We start from the raw sequence: 23903 nt of genomic DNA on the forward strand, positions 1-23903 counted from the left end.
CTTATTTATCAAGAAACACCCAACTGACGTATTAACCAATTGTTTAATGACATCATTACCCCATGGTCGTTTCTATGCTGTTCGATGGGAAGTTCTGCTTACGTTTAGAGACAACGTAGAGATTAATTCCAACGGAAATGAAATACGTCAGCCTTGTTATACCCCGTTCAGTCAAATTGAGCTAATTTTAGCTCCATCCCTGAAGCAACCTGGCCAAAGCGTCTTAATCTTGAGTGCATTTTAGCGCAAGAAGACTTGGCATAGCCTACAGAGTAAGAAATTTTATCGACGAAGAGCTAAGCGACGGAGTCCTGATTAAAGCGCATAAAAAAGCCCATCACCTGATGTGTAAGGAAGTATTCATAACTGTTTAATGGAATAAACAAATTAAGAGCCCTTTTACGAACGGCAGGCGTATTTATAAGACTACCTGGAACTGGGAAATCGAAATCGAAGTTACAGTCCGTTACATAACGTTGAAATCTGGTAATAGAACCATAATTCTTACATTAATGTTCTTTGTTTCAAAAGATCGCAAACAGTCTTTCGAACTTAGATAAAAAGTTATATAAACCGTGTCTTCAGTTTTTAACAACTGGCAATGTTTTAAAGTTGCTACTGATGCAAAAAAAAAAAAAAAAAAATCAAACAATTTAAATCAAAACGAAAATACAAGTACCAAAAATGAGTGCTAGGCAATTGACAAAGAAAAATATATAACATGCATTTATAACGTTTCAACTGTAGAATTCGTTTGCATCTATCTTCCTTGCGCTGTTTAATTTTTAACTAGAACTTTTAAGTCTAGTACTGTCAGTGTGTTGAACACATAGGTTTATCTGTGCGTGTGTTCTTAACTGTTGGCTGCAGCGATGCGTTTCTCGGTGAAAACAAATAATAGTAAGGATATGGTTTATATTCGCTGAGCCATTCCGTAGAAGGGCGAAGGGTCGAACTCGCGCAAGACTTCTGCACGGTACTTGACGAACCGGAGTAAAACGTCCCCTGAGTAAAAGGGTGACGTTTCCCAATGTATGGATGATCGGCGAATCTTGTTTCAGCTGCTCCAAAGGTATATGGCATGGGACATGGCTGCATTCTGTCCCAATGCAGACGCGGGCCACATCCTCTTTGCTCGTCAAGCGGGCAAAGCTCTCTCGATGGGCGTTTACGAAAATCTCCCTTACTAAACCTGGCCATATATGCGGGATGGATGTGCCAGTAGCAGCTCTTGCCGTTCGCAGCAACGTCTCCTTTGACGAAGCATTCGTGTAAAGAGAGATTGTGTCGAACTGTGTTTTTCCAACCAGCTCTAGAAACGGTGAACTCTGGAAACATTTTCTCGATGACTTGATAAATCTGAGCGAGGGTCAGTCTTTTCTCTGGAGAGCGTAGAATAGCGCTGGCGATAAGTGCCACATAAGTCATCGAAAATCGTTTGGATTTTGGTCGACCTGGAGCCATACGAGGATGTAATCGCACATCAAATTCTTCGAGTCTCTTTCTGTCTTGGTCTTCTGCTTTTTGCTGGATGCTTGCACACGGCACACAACCAGGAGGAGCTGTTGTAAACGGCTTGAGGTAAGAGCAGTCTCTCACCAACTCTGTTTCTATCGTCATCGGTCGGTTTCGCATCCAAGGAAAGCTGAACTCCTCTTTCAACCCAGGAAGGCTCTTGTAACAATACGTCGGCTGCATTTTAAGAGGGAGCTTTGATTCTGAAAATTTCTTAAGTTAATTCCACCAAGACACCACTTCAAATGCAACAATGACCGAGAGAGGTACTTCGTCGGAATTTATTGGCCATTGCACCTCAATTCACAACAGGGGAGCTGGAACAGAACCAAACAAAGGGAGGCGTTTAACCGACCTTGCTGCCACTTCAATGGGTTACCAGTAATTAATTGTTCGCCCACTCGTAAATGAGTGACATCCCTTTTATTGCAAAAGGCGCCTGAAAATTTGGTCAAGTACGAACTGAATTGTTTACCTTTATAAAAAACAATTCTTTAGGCAGGCAGCATCAGTTTTTTTTTCCAAATACACTGTATTATATTATCCAAAGCATGCTTTTTATTTCCTTTTTACAAGGTACGAATGTATACCTTAGCATTTTTCGTTTCATCAAATATATCGTAAACAAAATACTAAAGGAAATTATTTCGTGACAATGTTAAGAAACTTTAAGAAGCGATTTAGTTTACTAAAATGCTTCTTTTAAAAAGTAGCCACTTGTTTGCGCTTGCATGATTTTTCATCTATTATATTTTGAGTGTAAGCTTTTTCTAAAAAGATCTAAATTCAAGTTTTCTGTAAATAGTTTAGAGCACCATGCCGTGCAAATCCACAAGCTCTTTAACAAGCGAAGGCGTGGTGGCATATCAATTATTTAGACAAAGGACACCACCCGTACTTTCGTAATAAATGAACCGGAAATTTTTCATTAACATCGAAACCTCCTAAATTAATATTCTTGCATAGCTACGAAGAGAGTGTCAAAGTTATTGCAGATCAGTGTTGGAAATCTTGCTAAAGGACCCTTTATTGTGGAATAATTTTTGACACCAGACCATTTGAAATTGGCCAAATCTTGTTATCTGTCTAAGTACAATTCAACAAACACGAGAAGCAGACTGGGGAGACTAGAAAATTCCAAACGTGGACAAAAGGTTTTTCTCAGGACTCCTTGAACCAAGATGCCTCTCACACGTGGTGATAAAGGGATATGAACATTGATAATAATTCTTCATAACGCATCCAATACGCTGGGATTCTTAAGTATTTATCCACAGTCTAAACGGATCACCAATTGTTACACTGCAAACAGAACACCCTCAACAAAGGCAGGTGTAAACACGCAAACAAATCCAAGCAAAGCGTATTCAAAGTGACTACTCGCTATTTGGAAACAGTTACGCTTACCAAAACAACTTACTTCTAAAGTTTGAAAACCTGAATAAGTGGACGGAAGAAGAGCCTTTTCACCCTTGATATAGAAATAAGAAAACGCCAACTTTAAACTTGTTTACATCGCATTAAGAACCTATTCCTACCTATACCATGCATACTTTGCTGTCCCTACATCTTGAACTGCGCAATTTAAGTTCAAAAAAATTTCTTTGAGGGCAATAGAGTAAAAGTTTTAGGTTAATGCTCGGTTTACCATCAAAGACGTTTGCAAAACCTGTATTTAATTAGCAGTCTAACGGTTTCTTGGCCTTTTAAACCACGTGGCAAGACAAAACAAAGAGTTCCCAATACATCGCTGCTATTCATAAGAAGCTTTAAGGTTTTGGAAAATCTACATCTTCTGCAAAATTCGGCCAAGAATAACGACTGAATGAGCTAGTGGCGAAAAGACATCAATCTCCTAGAGTAGGAAACTAATTTTCGCTTCCTGACCTTAAATTTACCAACTTTTCACATCAGCGAAATCACATAACCGGTAATTTTGTTTTGACGACCTCTTAAAAGAAAATTTATTTATTCCCAATTATCTGTTTTTGTCCGTTTGAAGAGCCAGACATCCACTGACTTTATGAGTGATCGCTTCAGAGGCTTGTAATTGTGAGGAAAGTTAAGTTGAGCGAAAGCTCTGCTTTATCTGTACAAATGGCTAATAATAAGGCCATGTTAACATCGGAAGCGCAGTGAAGATTGATTTTATTTATTATTGATATTCTCCGACGGCCTTTTTTCAGCCACAACCAAAACCATCTGTTGGGCGAATTTCGTAGTATTTCTATCGAATAATTTACAAAATTATTTGAAATGACCATCTAACCCTTGAAACGAGAGGTTTTTCCCTTGAAAGAATTTTGTACGAATTGCTGAATGTTCGTTAAGAGGTGAAAAAAAAAAAAAAAAAAAAAAAAAAAAAAAAAAAAAACCGAACAAAACAAAACAAAATAAAACATTAAATAAACAAAACAAGTAGATTAACAAGATTGCAAAACGGAAAACAAATACAAGTTTAGACTACAGAAAGCATTTCCTAAATCCACGACATATTTTCATTGCTCTAAATGTAAAGAAATACCAGATATTGCTTTTGTTTTGAGCCGACCGAAGGTTATCGACGTTATTAAATGTTTGCACCTGTTTGCCCGCTGTTGCAAGAGTGCGCTGTATTTTTTAAAGATAGAAATACATGCTTATTTTACAAGGAACCTGAACTCAGAGGTTGATTGACGCCGAAAATAAGAAGCTATTCTTTTTTGGCCTGGCATGATCTTCAAATCCACCTAATTAAATATACTAGCCAACTCTTCAGCTATAATATCTATTCTTCTCTTCCTCTTTAAACGCCCCAATCTCAAGCAAAACTAAGGCAATCAACACATGGGCATAAACACACAAAACAGACTTTATTTCCTGAGCTTAACAAAACAGGTGACGCACGGCAAAACTTTAAATGGAAATCAAGTCATCAGAATTGGTCACTGTTCCATTCTCTATTGTGTCTGATTTAGTGTATTTGTTAAACGAAAGAGGATCATATCATAAAAAATGCATATAGTGTGAAGATGGGATTTAGTTAGAAAGCCTCTGTGTAATCATAGGCTATTTTCCCCTTAGCTGTCCCACTCGTCACCTCAATAAATAACCTGTAAACTATTTTTTGGCTGTGAATATCGTCAAGGAGGTTACCAAGCAGGTTTCTAAGGTTGCTGTGTTAAAATCACCTGCAATCAGTGCTTTATTATGAAGGGACCTTTGTTATCATATGGCACACTTGAAAAAGTTATTTGAGAGCTAGATAAAGAAATGATTAGGAATCCACTGTCTGTTTAGGCAAGATTTTTAAAATTTTACTTGGAAAGGCACTCTGACACAAACGTTCTCTGATGCATTCTTAACCAACTATGACAAAGCCGATTTTAGTTGGCTAAAATATTCAAACTAGGTTTTATATATTCGAGACATCTCAAGCTTTTTTCATTTGTCTGAGTCAAATGGGATTTGTGGAGAATTTACAAATAGAAAAATCTGAACAGAGCAAGTGGAATATTTGAATTGAGCTAGAACAGGCAAGATTACCGTAACAGTTCTAGAACAATGTGTTCTAAACATGGAAATGTTCATTTTTGAATCACTCAACCACTTAACTGTTCGTTTTGAGCTTAAAAGGTAGTTTTCTCGAATGTTATCCAGCTAGACACGAGTCTGAATGAATTAGAAAGGTTAACTTTAGGGGTTGATACTTATTGTGCAACACTGGCGTGCAACACCGTCATCAGCAGGAAATCCGGCAAGCTTGGATGTAAAACGTTTTTAAAAAATTGTTTTCACGAACTGGAAAACATTTGTGTCAAGATCAACGTCATAATTTCATCAGCGCTACTTTGTGTACGTCATTTCTGTAAATTCTTCCCACGCACTGACGACAGAAAGTCCGATGGAGAAACTCAATAATCGTTTTCCCACCGCTGGTTGAGAGCATAGTTTAACAAAAGCTTTGTTTACACACCGTGTTATGCGAAAGCAAATCGGTAATTGTGCGCAGTTTGTGCGTCATGACCTCCACTGAGCCAGTGAATCTCCCTTACAGGTTCACAACAAGATTTAGCAGGTGTAAACTGCAAAATTCTTTCAAATAACATTCAATCTTGTTAATTAAATCTTGTAATATGGTCAACAAAGTAGCTTAGTCTATGCGCCAAGACGCCATAATCTTAAGAATCGAGCTTCAAATTCAACTTTTTCATTACTAAGCTCATCTCTAAGGATTTTTTTCTTTTTCGATTTCAAAGTTAATTTTTCCCAATTTCTAAAAGGCTTATACCCCAAGGAAAGGTAAAAACGCTATGTAAAATACTTCAGTTCCTCCAAGACGTTTGAAATATGCCAGCCACCAAGGTAACAACTTTACACCATTCGACGTATAACATTCAGAGCCATTCCTTACGCGTTCTAGCCGAGAATATATCCCGTTAAAAGCAACTTCGTACCTAGTACTTGAAATGCGCTCAGCACATCAAGAGTTTAAAACGCTACTGTTTGGAAGATAATGCATTTGGAAAAACGAGAGTAAGTGCGCTTTTGGCTGATACCTGAGGTAACTTCTATAAATCGATATTTAATGATTTTTTTTTTCCACTCATGTTTGCTTCCTCAAAGTTCCTCTGCCATCATTGATTCAAAAAAAATTTCATAAAGAAGCTGATCATGGCTGGACCGTCCCTTAACAGCTTTTTAGTGCAGTTAAAGCCACTTCTGTGTTAAGAACAGTTTTGGATCAGACTCATCGTACGATGGAAAAGCTATTCGAGTTTTGATACATTGCTCTCTTACTCTTCGTCAATATTATCTAAGGAAAGAACAAAACTTAATCTCTTTCCAAGTCTTGTGCAAGGTTGAAAATTTGTCTTCTCTGACATTTTATTTCGCCTTCCTTTGTGAGGATTTATCTTTACCTGTGCTTTCTCTAGATTTCATATTGCTTTCCTCCGTAAGGAGTAGCCATATTAGCTTTCAGATGTTTAACCTTTTTTATATTAGCACCCTGATAAATATTTACAATCATAGGAACAAGAGAAAAAGAAAAGCGTGCCCGAGGTACTAGTATTCCATAAAAGCAATAGCCTTAAATGTGCCTTAACTTTGAAGCTTCTTGTCTCGATAATGGGGCTGGGTCAAATACACCTTTAACTTCACTTAAGAAAATTATTTCATAAAATTCCAGTACGACTAAGAAGAACGATCTTGTGCTTATTAACTTATAAACCAAAACATGTAAATAAAAAAGCTATGAAAGGCTTCGTGCATTTTTTTTTTAAATCTGCCAAAGAAACTTATCCTTAAATCTTGATGCAAATGTGCATCTTACCACGCTTTAAGATTTCACTCCAAAGCTATGAACTTAAAAACCTCTCCATGTATACATACATATGACAAAACTACGTGGAATCCGGAAGGAAAATACCTTTTAAGTTGAATATCTGCTTCAAACAGAAAAGAAGCTCCAGCTAACGGTTCGTAAAGTGATTATCGCAAATTAACGTCGACTTGTTTAACAACATGCACAAATCCGACAGAAAACATCAAGGAACACATCATTCTCTCATTAAGCATCAAACCGAAAGAGGACGAGTCATGAAAAAGCACTGTAAATCGTGCCGAGGATAAAATAATTTAAGCGCCTTGTGATAAATTATAATCTCCACACCAAATAAACTGGTCTCTAACCTTTGGCGTCGTCATCAGTAAAAAAAGCAATCAATAGAAATTGCCAAGAGATTAAAATCTCTTTAAAACTCTATCACGTTTGTTATAAACGGGTTTTTCTTTTCTTTGCTTTGCAGCAGTTAACGAGATGACCAATTCTTGTAATCGCAACAAATTATACAGAGATATTTGGGCCTACAGTACCCTACTCCAAGAAAACTATTGCTGCATCCAATCATATATCGAGTCAAGTTTCCTACCTATACTGGGTTCGTGGGTTCTTTCTTGGCTATCGAAAAACAAGCCATTTCTTAGACTAGTCTTGGTTGGGTGTAAGGCAATTAATTCATTAAGAAAAAGAAAATTTTTCCTCAGATAAAATCGATAAGTGACACGAAGATTATGGACTTGCGCATTTGTAGGAAAAAATATAAACCTTTCCTTTATGTAATCAGTTTTCGACATGGCAAACATATTACTCTGACTTAGTTTGTTTCTTTAAGCCGTGCAAGAGTTCTAATTTGATTAAACAAACACAAAATGTATAAAGTTTAAATGTAGAAGGCCGTTTGGGAGAAAATAAATCAATTATTAGATTAATTCTCGCTACGTGATCGCGTTCCGATATAAAACAATTTACTCAGCTTAAGTTAAATTTTCCGTTATCTCTTACTTAGTTTGTGTCTTTGAAAGAAATGAAAAACTTTATTCATCCAATCGTTAAAAAAGCAAAAAGCCTATAGAATCAAGGTGTCTAAGTTTATTTAACCTACAATTGCATTTTCATCATCAAAATAACGACATTTCGATAGGAAAAACGATTTATATGGCCTAAGTTAGTTTCTACACTTATCGTTAGTTTGTTTTTGGAAAAGAGATTAGAGTTTTTTCTCAATCAAATCAATCACAAACTTAAAGCATATATCTTTCCGTTTTTAAAAGTATATACACCTAATATTTCACCTTCATCCTCGTTATGTGATAACGTTACGATATCGAAAACAATTTACTTACCTTAAGTTAGTTTGTTTTATGTAAAACGTTTAAAAACTGACAGTATCTCCTATTTTAGTTTCGTATTTTCGACTTCAGTGTATCTCAAAAACAACTCACCTGTATTTGTGTGTTGCATCCAAGCAGATTAAGTTACCTTCTATTGAAAACTTAAATTAGACCAAGAGCAGGTTTCACAACAACACCCGCAGGTAAAAATGTTTCTTCAGCGAAATTATGCTCACACGGTATAGGCTTAAAGACAGTGATCTATCAAACGAATCGCTTCTCTTCTTCAATTTGGTAATCGTTCAGTAAAGTCAGTAAGCTATTAGACGTTCCCGCTATGATCAACAAAAAATGTTTACGAATTACACTTAACTGGAAAAGAGCGACACACTATTTCACATACTTAAAAAAATTACCTCCTCCTTTCGGCTAGGAATCAGGCGTCAATTAACAGGAAAGAAATTATACTCTCGTAAAAAAAGAAACAAAAATATTCGTGACTACATTTCAAAAAAACTACTTCATTCATTATGCATTTCTCACGGATAGTGAAATCATGATGGGGAAAAACAACTTCAGATTTTCGATCACCACACAATAAGATTGTACCAAGACTAAAGAAATAAGGAAAAATATCCACCCATTGTTGATTCGAATTCTTTTTCAAATCAAACTATTTGGAAGGTGGTATTGACGTTAAAAACCTGCATTGATAAGTATACATGTCATTTTTTATTCTTTTTAACAGTCAAGCCTGATTAGTTAGCTGTATGCCAAAAAAACAGCGGGCATATTTCTCGTTGCTTTTTCACTTTTAGTTATTTTCTGTTGTTGTTGACAGACATCCCCATTACTTGGCCAGTTTCTATTGTTGCTGGTCGTCTACGATTATACCTTTGCGTCGACTGCCGGAGAAAAGTTCACCATAATTCTGATTTGTTTATAATACCAGCATTGCAATACGTTTAAATTCGTGAATCTCAGCATTGATTTCGCTGAACATTTCCATTGTTCTCATTGCTTAACGATAAAAAAAGGAAGGAAGCCAAAGCTACATCACCCAAAATCTAACTGACAAGATTCCTTCTAAAAGGGGCTTAAATCGAGTTTACTTTTTATGTAATAGAGCGAATAAGTTATTTGTATCAAGTCATTTAAAGCAACCCTAGATGGAAAAAAAATTGAGGATTTCCCTACTTTCCAGTAATCTTCTTGTCATAATATATAACGAATCAATCTAGTACATAATTATCTGCCTGTTTAATGACCCTGAGGGGATTGTATCAAACTTTATTTCTTAGAACAGTGGAGTTTACACTCAAAAGTTAGAAATGGTCAACAGTAAGAAAATAATTATCCACCTAGTTCGATTTATGCAGGCATGCGGGTCTTACCACTTTTAAGAGATACATCCAAAACTTGCTAAGTGTTCAACAGTGAGTAGATATCTATAATATTTATTAGAACTGCAGACAGTACTGTTTCGGCCTTTTGGGCCTCGTCAGTGCAGTGTTGATGCTAGGATGGGGGAGAACCGATATGGATCCCCAAACGATCCCACACTTGTGGTATCGTCTAAGCCATGCCAGATTGCTCAAACTAGAAGAGCCTAGTGAGCTATGCACAATGCTAGCGGCGATGACTCATCCCACAGTGCTCAATTTGGACATGAAAGCAGAACCTTGTATGCCAAAGAGCTATATCTAACTGCATTTATAATATCTATCATAAATCTTCTTGTTTGATGATTTTAAGAAGATGCGCACCTTAAATAAGTCATATTTTTAGAGTGCTAAAGAAGAAATAACCATAAATCAATCATCCTTATATATGTTCCCAGTATATTTGAAGCTTTTACACCCTAACATTAGTATGCATATTCTCCATACTGTTCCCTATACATTTGCTAAGGTGCTGACAAGAAGAATTTGTTTAACAATCAAGAGCTTCTTTATTTGGTGATCATTTCCTTTATTCTCCTGACCTTAATGCATGATTCAGGGGTGATTTTGTAAGGAGAAATTAGATGCTAATCACTCTTAGGGGTTTAAAGGTGTACTGCTAGTCGCAACAATCGCCAAGGTTCCAAATATTTCACAATTTATTCATTCATCTTATTCACAGGAAAGTATTCGAATTCTATTAACGGATTACAATTGTAGTTAATAAAGACCAGAATTAATATACATCAATACAGAGCAATATTTACATACCCATTGGTGTCTCTAAAATTAGCGACTAGTAGTATTAACTTTAACGATCTTATGAACAATTACTTAGGGAATTGTTACGTCATGTCGCATAATAATATTACGCTTTAATTTCGTGTTAGAACGAAACAAAAGGGCTCTGAGTTGTCTCATGAAGCAAAAAGCATGGGAGACATATGCTTGGTGTATTCATTTAGTGGATCAGTCTGGAGACACTCACTCTTCCATTGCTCTCTATTTTCTGTCTTTCAGTCAACAATCAACTGAGTATCAAGGTACTTTTTGTTTAATCAATTGAGTTGATAATGTATACTGATTACAGTAAAGAGTAACTGTTTCAAAGTTGACATTTTAATTAAGCCTTAACCCTAGGCCATTTTCTCTGATGAAAGGCAAACGCTCAAAAGCTCAGGTTTGAAACTCTTTCTGGTGACCATTATTCAGTACATTATCAACTCAGTTGATAAAACCAAAAATACCTTGTTATACTCCCCCACCGACACAGCACCACAGTTTCTTTAGAAACTCACCCCTTTTATAAATAAATAAATGACAATTTATATAGCGCCCTATCCAAAAGCTCTAAGGCGCTTCACAATCAAGGTAAAAAGTATAATAATAATCAAACGTAATCATTCATTAAAATAACGCTTAAAAAGATAAGTTTAAGATTACGCTTAAAAGTGTTAAGATCTATACTACATTTTATGGTTTCAGGAATGTCATTCCACAACTTAGGTGCAGAGACAGAAAAGGTGCGATCGCCATAAGATTTCAACTTGGAGCGAGGAATCACTGACAAGTTCTTACTCGATGATCTCAAAGATCTAGTAGGCTTATAAGTTTCTAACAAGTCACTGATATAACTAAGGCATAAATTATTTAAAGCTTTAAAAGTAAAAAATAAGATTTTAAAAATAATCCTCTGCTCCACGGGGAGCCAGTGCAGTTCCCTCAGTAAAGGAGTAACGTGATCATGCTTGCCACCACATAAGATCAGCCGTGCCGCACAATTCTGGGGTAATTGCAATCTATGAACTAAATGTTCCGGAAGACCATACAACAGAGAATTACAGTTGTCTAATCTGCATGTAACGAAGGCGTGTACTAACGCCTTAGTACGTTCCATTTTTAACTTATTGTCAAAGATTACACCTATGTTCCTGGCATAGTTCGAAGGCTGTATAACAGATCCATCAATCGCTGTAAAAGAAGGAAGCCGAGAAGCAGACATTTCCCGATCCGATGACCAAAAGCTCAGTCTTATCACCGTTAAGTTTGAGTTTGTTCAATGACATCCAAGTTCCAATATCTTGTAGGCAGGCTTCGATTCTCGTAGTAGTAATTAATGAAACCGAGTCAAGCGAAAAATAAACTTGACAGTCATCCGCGTAAAAATGGAAGTTCATATCATGTCTTCTTATAATGTCGCCGAGAGGAGACGTATACAGTAAATACAAAGTCGGACCTAGAACAGATTCCCTGGGGAACTCCAAACATCAGATCAGAGTGAGAAGAATTTGATTCGTTTTTGCTAACAAATTGACTGCGGTCGGTGAGATAAGACTTAAATCAAGCAAGAACCTTGCCTTTGATACCAAACCGAGTATTAACTAGTAGACGTAGCAACCTATTAAAATTGTCTTACTTGATTACAATACTTTTACATCATTATAAGTACTCATACTCTAATATCATTGATGTTTGAACAAGTACTTGTTGCTATAGTACTCAATTGACTGCAATTGAGATACTATAGCATACTATAGATACTATAGAGATACTATAGTACTATATACTATAGATACTAGAGAGATACTATAGTACTATATACTATACACTGCTCAACTGAGCATTGTACGAGGTATATTCCAAGTGTTCTCCAAAACATGGTTGATATCTTATCAAATACCCTTCCTTTCCCCTAACGTGACGTATATACATTTCTGGCTTGCCATGCCATTCCTTCATGTAACCAACATTATAGTTAGTTTGTGTTTATATCAACATCTTTGTTCAATTCAGTAATATGGGTATTTATACTTTGGTAAAATGAAAATAAAAGCATGTCAGCTGGCTTACCTTTGTCTTTAAAATACATCAACTGTACTGACGATTTCGAAGTCGTTCTTCAAAGAGGAATCATTAATCTGGTTCGATTACGTTCCGCTATAGATTGCCGTGGCCGAGCTTTAACATGTATTCTGAACTGGTGAACAATTCCTATAGAGGCATGGTTGCTCGAAGTTATAACAGATCTTTGCCATAAAGAGTTTGTCAAATCGTGGCAGTCCCTAAATATCCTCCATTTTTTTAAGCTTAAGCTGAATAACCCAACAGATGTTCAACCCGTACTGATACACAGATAGTAGAGAAAGAAGTAATTGGACATTGTTTATTTCAGAATAAATTTTATCTATTGTATCTCCTTAAAACAAAGGCTTGTCTCTATGCAAAACACTTTTACTAAGTTATTGCGAAAAATTGTAAGATTAAAATATTTTTTTAATCCATACAACGAACTACAATAAATAAACAAATTAGAGATCACCCTTTATTTACCATTTTTGTTTTCAAACATTTACACGCTCTTAGAACACCATTACTTACTGGCTTGTGTTTAATTATAACTCGTGTAAGACAACTTGGTTCTGACACTTATTAACGTTTGCACATGTGTAGACATTTAACCACTGTTATTCACCAAATCAAAACATGGCGTCCAATTTGAATTACCATTGTTTTTTACTTACTAGCCTCGTCTTCATGTGGAAAACACAAAAGGATTTTCACATGTGTGAGAGGCTGGTAAGTCCAGAACAATGGCAATTCAAATTGGACGCCATATTTCGATTCGGTGTATAACAGGGGATAGATTCTCCGGCACTGTTCCTCATCTGGCCCAAGAGAGTAAGAGTGTAATGAAATAAGGGAACGCCGTCATTTTGACAATGGTTTTCTTTTGCAACAATATCACAGCTTAAATAGTGATCGTTGATCTTCACGACTAACGACGACCACCATTTCGCATAAAGCGACTTGTTCTTTGCGACATGAGCGACAAAGGCAAAGACGAACGATACCAGGCCAGGCTGCTCGGCAGCTGTACAACATCGGCTCAGTCTGTAGCACACAGCTGCTGTCTGTTTTGTTCATTGACGGTGCCAAGATGCTCTCTCGGCGAAAGGTTATTTTACACTCAAATCCAGAACTAACGAATGTAACAAATATGATAAGTGATTCTAATATGACAATAATTTTAGTCAATTAGAGCGCTTGCTGCGAAAATCAAGGAAATATTACTGATGGCACAACGAAATAATAAGAACTAAAGGTGTGTCTTGTTTCCTGCGTACATTGCCGAAAGAGAAGTCGAACAAACATATTCACAAGGTCGTTAAAAAAATATTCCACGGAATCAGTCACGCTTTCAATTGTGTTATGGAGGGTGACGAAAACAAGTATCTAGAAATTTCTAGAATGCGTAGTCATGCTTACTTTTATGCATGAACTTCTATGGAACTTTCTAGAAATTTCTGTTGAGATTGTCAATTTCAAGGAACTTTGGAGAAAACTTCGGCAGTATCGTTTATCGGTGTCACTCCTTAGTACGAATACTACACGCCATTTAATGAAGTGGTTGATTTTGTAGGATTGTTTTGTTTTCCTGTCGGTTGAATTGTACTGTAACAACTGTCACACAGCCCACTTTACCCTACATATATTTAGGTTATATCAATATCAGTTTTAGAATAAGTTACTCATTTCGTTGTGAGCTATCGATTTTACCTTTCAAGAACTTCCACCATGTTTAAGGAGAGGAAAAACTTCGGTTCACAGATCAGCTGTTTTCTAAGGAAGGTCTCTATGCACGACTCACCCTTCCCTCCCACAAAAAGTTTTAATTCACGTAAAGGCGGCCAGTTGGTAGGCTTGCAAAAATCCTGGTTAGACATAGAGAGAAAGCAGATTTGTATACTGCATTAATATTTAATCCCGGTGAACTTTTCGTCTCTGTTCGGTACAGAATAGATGATAAAGTTTTACCTGTTTTTCCACATATGCATTTACTCTTTCCAACATACCATCATGAGTAAACTCGTAAGGTAAGTGAGGTTCACCTTGGAATATGAATTTTGGAGATACAAAGTCCTGGTTACATTTCCAATCTACCCCTTATATCCAACTAGTGATGTCTGTCTCAACTTCTTTTATTTTGGTACAATAATGTATGAAGTTCATATATTTTGAACTGCGGTATTAAATACGTATGATGCATGATCCTTCGCAGCAGATAGCGCTATTTATGCAATAGCGAGAATCAGACCTGAAAAAAAAAAAAAAATCAGGCATGTACGGGATTCGAACCACTGACTTCTGCGATACTAGTGCAGCGCTCTACCAATTGAGCTAACAAGCCAACTGGAAGTAAGCCGTTAAGTTGGTTCGTAATAAACCCGTGATGATAAATCAGATACAATGAATATATGAAGTTCATGTATTTTGTATTGTATTAAATACGTATGATGCACGATCCTTCGCAGTAGATCCTAGATGTTTTTTTTCCAGGTCTGATTTTCGCTATTGCATAAATAGCGCTATCTACTGCGAAGGATCGTGCATCATACGTATTCTTTCATTTTATATAAGAGGTTATTATCAGTTTCTAAGAAACTTGGGGAATGTGGTTTCCTCAAGTCAGTTAATAATATGATTTGGTCGTTGCTGGCTATTGGCCATAGCTTTAGAAACTGTTCTTTAATTTCAAAAAGAATTGCAGGGTAACTAATACCATCATTCCAAGAAGGGTTTGTGTGTGTGTAAGTGTGTGTGAATGTGTGTGTGTGCATGTGTGTGCGTGTGTGTGTGCGTGAGTGCGTGTGTGTGTGGGTGTGTGTGTGGGTGTGTGGGCGTGTGTGTGTAGGTGTGTGGGTGTGTGTGTGTGTGTGTGTGTGTGTGTGTGTGTGTGTGTGTGTGTGTGGGTGTGTGGGTGTGTGGGTGTGTGGAAGGGAGGGGTGGTGGTGGTAACTTTTGCACCTTTTGATCATATTCCAACATTTAACAAAGATTTCACCGTCAAAGAAATATATATGTACAATCTGTGATGGACTGGCATTCGAACAGGCCACAGGTGGCTAGGAATTAGAGAGAATCACCTTCTTGCCAGGATCTAATGGGGCGATTTCTCTTCCCAAGCACGGACTCGTACTCCTTCCAAACTACCTTATTATAGGAAATTAACAATACATGTTGACAACGCGAAGAAGATTTACGTTACACTAAATTAACGCGAATTTTTCAGAAGTTAGGTTTACGTGCATAAATTTACGCGAATTTTTCGATAAGCATCTTGCTTTGTTCATTGCGATTTTCGTAATTCTGCAAACTCGCATTTTACATCTCTGAAGGTGAAACTGCGTTTTGGCCTACGTCAAAAAAAACTTACAAGACAAAAGTTCTAAAGCCTAACTAGACCCTATCAATTCAAAAGACCTTTCAAAGCCTCCGTGAAATCATCAAGAGCTGCTCACTCGTTCAAGTTGATTGACGGAAACCAAACCACAGTTTGTTGCAGCAACAAAAACTTGCTGCATTTACAAAATCTCAACATACATATGTCTCATGGAGAAAAAGAATTTAATTTCAATTTTTAATTTATCAGATTCGCCGACAGGCAGGGACACCGCAACAGCTTGCGCCAATTACTACGGGCCCAGTAAACCCACCCATCCCACCCCAGGGGAGGACATCCACCACACAGTAATCTCATGCGTGGGAAATTAATGTCTCCTACCCCTAACCCTGCAGGAGACGGGGCCTACGGTTTATTCGTCCTTATCTGAGAAGACTAGAATATCTATCCATTTCTTGATGTTATAGAAAGGTAGCAAGTTCTCCTCAGTTATTTTAAGACCCTGAGTGTTGGTCCGGCCGGGGCTTGAACCCTCGACCTCCCGCACAACAGTCCGGCGCTCTACCAATTGAGCTAACCAGGAGGCGGTAGGAAGCATTTATAATAGTTAGCATGCTCAAATGGATCTAGGGAAGAAACTTTCCTTTACATGCTGGAATGTAACGTTAGAATTCGTCACAGGTTTAAGAGGTTATCATGAGTATCGTCCAACCTGGAAGCCTTTCATGTAGCAAAAAATCATGTTTCAGCAAGAAAAAGATAACAAATACGACCGGTTTGCAGCTGCTTGACAAACTATTCTGTCAGGAAGGTTATTTCCCGCCACTGTTAGGCATATTCGCATAGAGCTGAGCCAATATATCTGGTTTTCATTGAAGAGAGGAGCTAACGTAATGGGGGAGGTGAAATCTATAAAATACAAACGGTCTCCACTGGTTCAGGGCGGCTTAGAAATTCAAGTAGAAGTAACCGCACATTAGGAGGACGAACGGGTATTGGAAAGTTAAAGAGGAAAACATAAGAAGTGAGCTATCCTCTCGGGGAGACATAGGAGTATCAAGATCAAACAAAGGACATTTTGAACTCGATTTTAAACGAAGACTTCCTGTGAAATAGTGACTCTGAAGAGCCAATAGAGGAGTCATTAACTAATAAGATTTAATTTGTGCACGATCCTCGCAGTAAAGAGCACTATTTAAGCAATAGTAAAAATCAGACCTGAAAAGATTCAGGCCTAGTATACGGGATTCGAACCACTGACCTCTGCGATACTAGTGTAGCGCTCTACCAATTGAGCTAACAAGCCAACTGGGAGCAGGTCATCAAGTTAATTCGACATAAACCCGTAAGATGATAAATCAAACACAACGAATATATGAACTACATATATCTGAACTGCGGTTATAGTATCGTACAGGCCTGAAATTTTTCAGGTCTGATTTTCATTATTGCTTAAATAGTGCTCTTTACTGCGAGGATCGAGCACAGATACGTTTCTATAACTGCAGTTCAGATATATGTATTTCAGATATTCGTTGTGTTTAATAAGGTTTTGTAATGAAATAAAGGTGCTTTGAAATAGCGTGCATTCAATTTACATTGACATTAATTAAGATACATTAAATTAACGCGTTGATAAAGTGCATCGTTAATTTTCTATAATAAGGTACATTATCTGTTTTTAAAAATTACTTTCAAACCCCCCCTCCCCCCCCCCCCCCTTCCCGCTACACAATTCCGGAACTGACCAAAAGGATTAATGTAACTACCTCCTTGGTGTTGATAATGTCTCGGAGAGCTTCTTCAACTTCAGTCAAGTTTTTAATGTCAACAGTTTGTACGAAAGGTTTACCAACGAACGCTTCGGCGTAGGGATTTTGGGATGTTATCTGAAATAGAAAGATATAAAACAAGCAGCTCAGCGTTTCCTCGAAACTTCTATTTTTGAGCAGTTTTCACACATTTGCATGATTTTTTGTGAGAACGACTCGATCACTCACCCACTTTCCTGTGATAATATCATCGTGTTGCAGATTTTAACTTCAGTTTATCATATGACCCGTTCGGCCTCGCTCGCGTAATACCATAGAAAACCGTAATGAATCTGATTTCTGTAAGCGCCAAAACGGGTTGACGAGATCATGAGCAGTCCGGAAAAAAGCCGTCCGGTGTTTTGGTGAACCTGTACGGCTTTAATTAAATTCTGAAATATTTAGTTCAATCATTTGGTGTACTATGTATAAGCTAGTTACCAGCTATTTAGAGTCATTAAAGGATGTCTGAATTGCCTTTCTACCCATTGGTTTACCACCGAAAAAGCCTCCGCTTCTGTCCAAGGTGGGACATACTTATAATAAAAATTACATGAATGAATAGCGAAATAAAAATATAAATTCAAATATAAATATAAATAGCAACTGCAAAAGAGGGATTACAGTTCTTCCGATGTCTAGCTCTGGAAACAGGAGGTAAAAGGATTTTATTTGCAAAGTTAAACTGATCGTGACTTCGAACCTACACTTGTAACAAGAACTATCCGGTCATTATTATAGCCTGCGGGGAGGGGTGGGATGATTTTGGGTGGATCACATGGCTTTTTGGATGAACGAATAGGGAAATCAGTCGTCACCAAACAAGGTATAAAAGGATATATCAACAAAGTTGAAATGGTAAATTGGCCACCGTAACGATTACAAAAGCTGACGTTTCGAGCGTTTGCCCTTCGTTGGAGCGAATAGAGGAATTGTGGGTTGCGTGTGCTTTTAAATGCAGAAAAAGGAGCTACGTTATTGGTGGGAACATGGCAACGAGAAAAACACGAATAAATTAGTGAAATGAGAAGCGTTCGTTGATCCCTGTGGGATTTATACTGCCGGTTTGTCTGTCTACCTGTGTGACTGTCTGTCTCTTGTTTGTCTCCCCATCTGTCTGCTCGTCTGATATTCTGTTTGTCCACCGGCTCTGTCTGTACGTCCGTCTGTTTGTAGGTCTGTCTGCTCCTTACTCCTGACTACTAACTCTTTTATCTTTACGTCTGTTCTGCTATCTGTATATTTTTATCTCCAAATCGTCGATGTTGTTATTGCTCTTGCTGCTTTTGTTGTTGTTGAGATGATAGCTTTTTTTTTTTTTTTTTCACCAGCTTAATTTTCGTTGTGAATATAAGCCATACAAATTTATCGTGAATAAACGCACATGTATCGTAAATAATCTGGTCCAAAGTGTGCAGCTATCCTCTTTGCTCCCAGTATGTCAGTGAAAATGAGGTCCGATTCATTTAGCATTTTTTGGCGCGCGCATCCACCTGAGGCCGGAGGAACCAAGAAGCTGGAAAAATAAAAACTAACAAACTCCGGTATCTACTTCAAATCTTTTTGTACATGTTTCTAATAAACGTACAAGAAACAATATGGCAGCGAACAACGGAAATCAGCTCAAAAAATCGTTACGCGACGTAGCAATAAAAAAAAGGCTTAGAAAAACTCAAACTAGTCGCACTTGGCGTTTATAGGAACTATTCCACTCACAATCGGCGACAAAATTGTCTACCCATTGACCTTTTCAACCTCCAATTACTTCAATCTTATCTCTTTTGCCTTTGTTAAGTTTACCTATTTGCCCCCTTTCCCCCGAAACAGTGTTGTATCGTGATTCCATGAACTTTTCGCTACCTAAAGACAACACTGAGTGGGGGAGGGGTGGCTTGTCAATGATTTAGAGTGTGGCAGAAACATGACTGTTACTCGAGGGTCTCAATGGGGGGGGGGGGGGGGTCACGTTGACGGTTGACGGTTAAAAATGAGCCCTTTTGACGGTTGACGGTTAAATTTTAGGTTATTTCATGGTTAATTTTTTGGAATGCCGTTTATAAAACGAACTAAACGCGCAAATTTAGCTATAAATTTTATAATGACGCGTTTGTAAAGAACCGTTGATCTATAGCACCTACTATTAATAAATGACTAACGTCTTACGACACCGGAAGTGTTTCCACACCGGAAGTTAGTTCTGTCGCTAACCAGTTTTACTCGCGACTTGGGGTTAATGGATTTTCATAAATGTATTTTTGTGATATATCAAAACTTTAGTTTGTAAACAACGTAACCTGGCCTCAATTAAGGCAATCTTTTCGTTGTTAGTTAAGGATATTTGGGACATTTTACGGCTAACATTGGCTTGCTTATTTGACGATTAACGTTAAAAATATTGCGTTTTGACGGTTGACGGTTAATATTTTGGCCATTTGACGGTTGATAGTTAACCCCGTTGAGACCCTCTTATTTTTCTACACATAAATAGGACTCTTCAAACATGATGCAAGGGCGTAGCCAGGGGGGTCCTGGGGTGCCCGTGACCCCCCCCCCCTCTTGGTAGGTCTTCTTTAGAGCAAACAACCTACAATATTCAGGTGGCGAAAACGCCATGACAATATCTTGGCCGTAAAAGCCATTGATATGGGCCTTCATGCCGCGATAATACGACTGAGCCCGCTGATCCACGCGGGAGAGCAGCGCTGTAAATGGTGAGTAGCCTCTGTGATCCCCCCCCCCCCTTTGAAAAATCCTGGCTACGCCCCTGTGATGTGTGAACTCATTTTGATGCTGATTGTAGTTAACCCTAAAACAAACATTGAAGTTCTCTTTCTTCTATCCTGACTATAAAATGGAAGGCAAATTGGCAAAGTCAAATTCATAACCAACGCAGACGAAAATGCAGGTACCAGTAAAAATCTTTCGCCAACCGTCAAATCAAGCGCTGTTCAGCCTGCTGATCAAATCACAAAGGGGGATGTTTTACAACGATTGCCATCTGAGTATAAACTAACTGACAATCAGAAGCCTGTGAAATAAAAAAAAAAAAACCTTCTTTACCTTAGAAATTCTTCTTTCCTTTGACCGATTATCAGTTCATGGCCTAAAATATACAAGGCACTCTTTGGGTCAGACCGCTGCACCAGTTCCCCTGTAGGCCCTCCTTTGAAGGCTCTGCTCAGAAACCTGTTCGCATGTATTGCTTCCATGTAAACCAAAATCTATGAAAAATAAAACGAGAGGAATTTTTCTTTTCATGCTTGGGATTGATACTTTGAAAACTCCATCGGAATAATAGCTTTTAAGAAATCGCGCGCGTGTTGAGCGAATGATTCTTCTTACAAAGCTATCAAAGGATTATTTAGAGTAAATGAAAAATATGTTTCTTATGTTAGTATCCTTGTAATCTGGTGGTTCTAAGTCCAAGCTGTTCACCCTGTCGCTCACTGGATTGTGAGTAACGATTGTCCCGAGTTCATCTCCATAGCTGCACTTTGTATACAGTCAACTGGTCTGCTTTCTGGCATTTGGGATTCTTAAAAGACTGTTTATTTACAATACTTCCAATGTGTTCGTATTGAGCCTAAAAGGCCTTATCTGAGGGAGTGGTTAATTAAGTCTACATATACCTGTATATACACATTCCGCGTTTTTCGCATGGCTTCAAAACGCCTTTACCTTTTTTCTTCTCCGATCATGTAGGTCCACCGTCGATCCCAGTTCTTCAACAGCCTTTATACAATGTGGCCAAATTCCCTGCATTCTCTTCCTCATCCAAGAATATTCGTCTCTTTCAAACTTTTGAAGAAGTGCTGACAGATTTGTTTGAATAGTGGCCTGGAAATAATTTTCATTCTTTTTGCAAAAAATCGATCGATTATAACTAATTCATAAAACACACATTTCCCAACCTTCATATTCTATCAGGAATTCAAAAGAAGGCAGCTTTTAGGATAGACATAGTGAGGCCAGGCATTGGTTGTATTGAGAAACAATATCCCGTAAAACTCTGAGCTTATTTAGGAAAGCTCGCGGCTCAATTGTTTAATCGGTTTGAATTTTAGTCATTCAAATTGCGATAGAATCGATGGCGGTAGAATTTATGACGGAAATGCTGAATATAGATTTAGAAAAAGTCGTTGCAACCAGAATGTAGACTGGAGACTGCACACCTAAAAAATGTACAACCTGTTCAAGACTCTCGTTCCAAAAAGATTCCACCCTTAAGATGCTAACGGTTCCACTGCATCCCTTGTTCATGACTATTCCTTAGGTGGAATAGTCATGTTAACTACATATATAAAAAGGCTTGCAAGAAGCTCTACTCTCTACGTATTCTACGTCGAGCCGGCGTTGACCAAGGTAGCATGTTAAAGGTCTATACAAGCGCTGTTAGATCTGTTATAGAGTACGCCGTACCAGTATGGCAATCCATTCCAGGTTATCTGTCTGACAAAATTGAATCCATACAGAAAAGGGCGCTTAAGATAATTTTCCCATGTGCCGATAGTTACTCAGAAGCCCTCGAGTTAGCACGGGTGGAGACCCTTGCGTATAGAAGAGATAAGATATGTAAAGAGTATATGTGCAAAATTAAGGACTTAAACCACCCTCTCCATCCTCTTCTACCAACACGCTTAGACGATAACTGTCCCTATAACCTCAGGCACAAATCAGACCAGTTGTATCTTTACAGAAACGTTACTACCTGTAGAACGAACCGTACCGAAGACTTTTTTTTTAAAACTTTTAAGTATTTTTAACAAATGTGATGTATGTTCCGTGTAGTGTATATAACTTATACTTAATGTATACAGAAATGTACATAGTCGTTCTTATTAATTAAGTTTTCATTGTGTCATAACTCGTTAATTCAGTAAGTTACTGCAAGAGAGTTTACTACTATTACTATTACTATTACTATCACTATTACTATTAAAGACCTCAAAAGACATATCCTGGCACTCACCCACCCCTTCCTCCCTCTTCTGCTCGTTTGGGGGCAAATAAGGGAGTGCCCTTCGACCTCCTGGCTAATTCAGGTCATTTATAACACCTTTGATCAAAGTAAGAGCCATTACCTTTTGCCACTCTCTTTCAACGTTGTGTGGATTTTTGTCTTGTCGCCATGGTGATACTGGGCACCAAGCTTGAACCTTCAGCAAATAATGAAGACAGTTTAAACGAAAGCAGGTCTTTCGTATGGTATCAAATGGCGAGATAGAAACACATAAAGCTCAGATATTTTCGATTCAGTTACAGAAAAAATACAGCAAAGATTTAATAGCGTCTAATATGAGACAAAAAATTGAAAAGGCGAAAGCCATATCAGTAGAAGAATACGTCAGAGGCGAAGGTGTTGATTAAATACTTTTAAAGATTAGGCATCACCATGGTTGAGGAGCAAAGAAAGTTTCCAAGTCTGTGAATATGACCATTCTACGCACATCCTTAAGACTTCTATTGGAGATTACATACAGCTTATCCATGTGTAAATTAGCCATTCTACCAAAATTAAACCGGTTCATTTCGCTCGTAGATTTTCGTTCCATTTAGCACTAAGGTTTACTCGTGAACATTATTTATAACACAGTATGATTTAATTTCTGAAATTTCTCGAGAAGACTATTGGCAGTAAAAAATGTCTTTATAGTAAGTGGGGCCATACATGTAAGAACGGCTCACTACCATCAAAGGTCACGCTCAACCAGGATGCATTGCGGGGATAGCGGCCTTTCTCAGTATTTTCTGTCTTACAGAAAAGGAAAACCTACCGTGTGTGTAATATAATTCGATTAATCTTTGCAATCTGGATCGAGAACCGGATTTTTTTACCCTCATCTAGTTTTTGAAAGTGTCTATCGTCGATTTTCTACGTATTTTTGTCGTTTCATTCCTCTTTAGAGATAATCAAGCCACCAAAAATTGGTTGTCCTGCACCATGGAAAGCCGCTGTATTTCATGGCTGACTAGATCAATTTAAAAGCATGAGATGAACGAAGGACAGCTTTGGGATTTGGCGAGAAAACGACCTACTACACAGAATTTCGGAGGAAAGGCAAACAGAAAGCTCCTCTCGGCTCTTAGGTGACCGTCGGACAAGGAAACGTTTACAATCAATCGCATGCCTAACCCCATATAAGGTTTTGAGTGACCTTTCTCTCCCGGTGAGACTACCAAATTCAGAGATACATTTCTCCAAAATTTCATCTTGGAATCTTCTATTCTTTAGGCGTATTTTGAAACACTATATGCTTTTATCTAACTTGAAGCGTGACGAATTTATTCATCATAGATGGT

At 37.8% G+C, this 23903-nt stretch overlaps 2 protein-coding genes across 2 annotated transcripts; both read right to left on the minus strand.

Annotated features, from left to right (window-relative positions):
• Window positions 1-347: 347 nt before the first annotated feature.
• On the minus strand, window positions 348-8276 carry LOC111327602 (uncharacterized). Its single transcript, XM_022931820.2, has 2 exons — window positions 8182-8276; window positions 348-1832 (listed from the first exon to the last, which is right to left on the minus strand). Exon 2 carries the CDS (start codon window positions 1696-1698, stop codon window positions 814-816), a length of 885 nt encoding a protein of 294 aa, XP_022787555.1. The 5' UTR covers window positions 1699-1832; window positions 8182-8276; the 3' UTR covers window positions 348-813.
• Window positions 8277-12818: 4542 nt separating this feature from the next.
• Window positions 12819-23444, minus strand: LOC148716207 (alpha-1,6-mannosylglycoprotein 6-beta-N-acetylglucosaminyltransferase A-like). The gene is made up of 10 exons (XM_088745708.1): window positions 23439-23444; window positions 22685-22798; window positions 21282-21440; window positions 20664-20824; window positions 19097-19119; window positions 18081-18139; window positions 17537-17681; window positions 14427-14500; window positions 14169-14323; window positions 12819-13590 (listed from the first exon to the last, which is right to left on the minus strand). The coding sequence occupies exons 1-10, from the start codon at window positions 23442-23444 to the stop codon at window positions 13353-13355; spliced, it is 1134 nt and encodes a 377-aa protein (XP_088601834.1). The 3' UTR covers window positions 12819-13352.
• Between the last annotated feature and the right edge of the window lie 459 nt (window positions 23445-23903).

The sequence above is a fragment of the Stylophora pistillata genome, chromosome 14 (genome assembly GCF_964205215.1).
Source record: "Stylophora pistillata chromosome 14, jaStyPist1.2, whole genome shotgun sequence".
Lineage (NCBI taxonomy): Eukaryota > Metazoa > Cnidaria > Anthozoa > Scleractinia > Pocilloporidae > Stylophora > Stylophora pistillata.

What these genes read in the sequence shown, in the direction of transcription:
- LOC148716207 (XM_088745708.1), bottom strand. An exon ending in TTGAAAGAGAGTGGCAAAAG is followed by an intron (nt 21,441 to 22,684) that starts GTAATGGCTCTT and finishes AATTATTTCCAG; the next exon opens with GCCACTATTCAAACAAATCT. An exon ending in ATGCATATGTGGAAAAACAG is followed by an intron (nt 14,324 to 14,426) that starts GTAAAACTTTAT and finishes ATGTCTAACCAG; the next exon opens with GATTTTTGCAAGCCTACCAA.
- LOC111327602 (XM_022931820.2), bottom strand. Translation starts at nt 1,698, where the DNA reads ATGCAGCCGACGTATTGTTACAAGAGCCTTCCTGGGTTGAAAGAGGAG.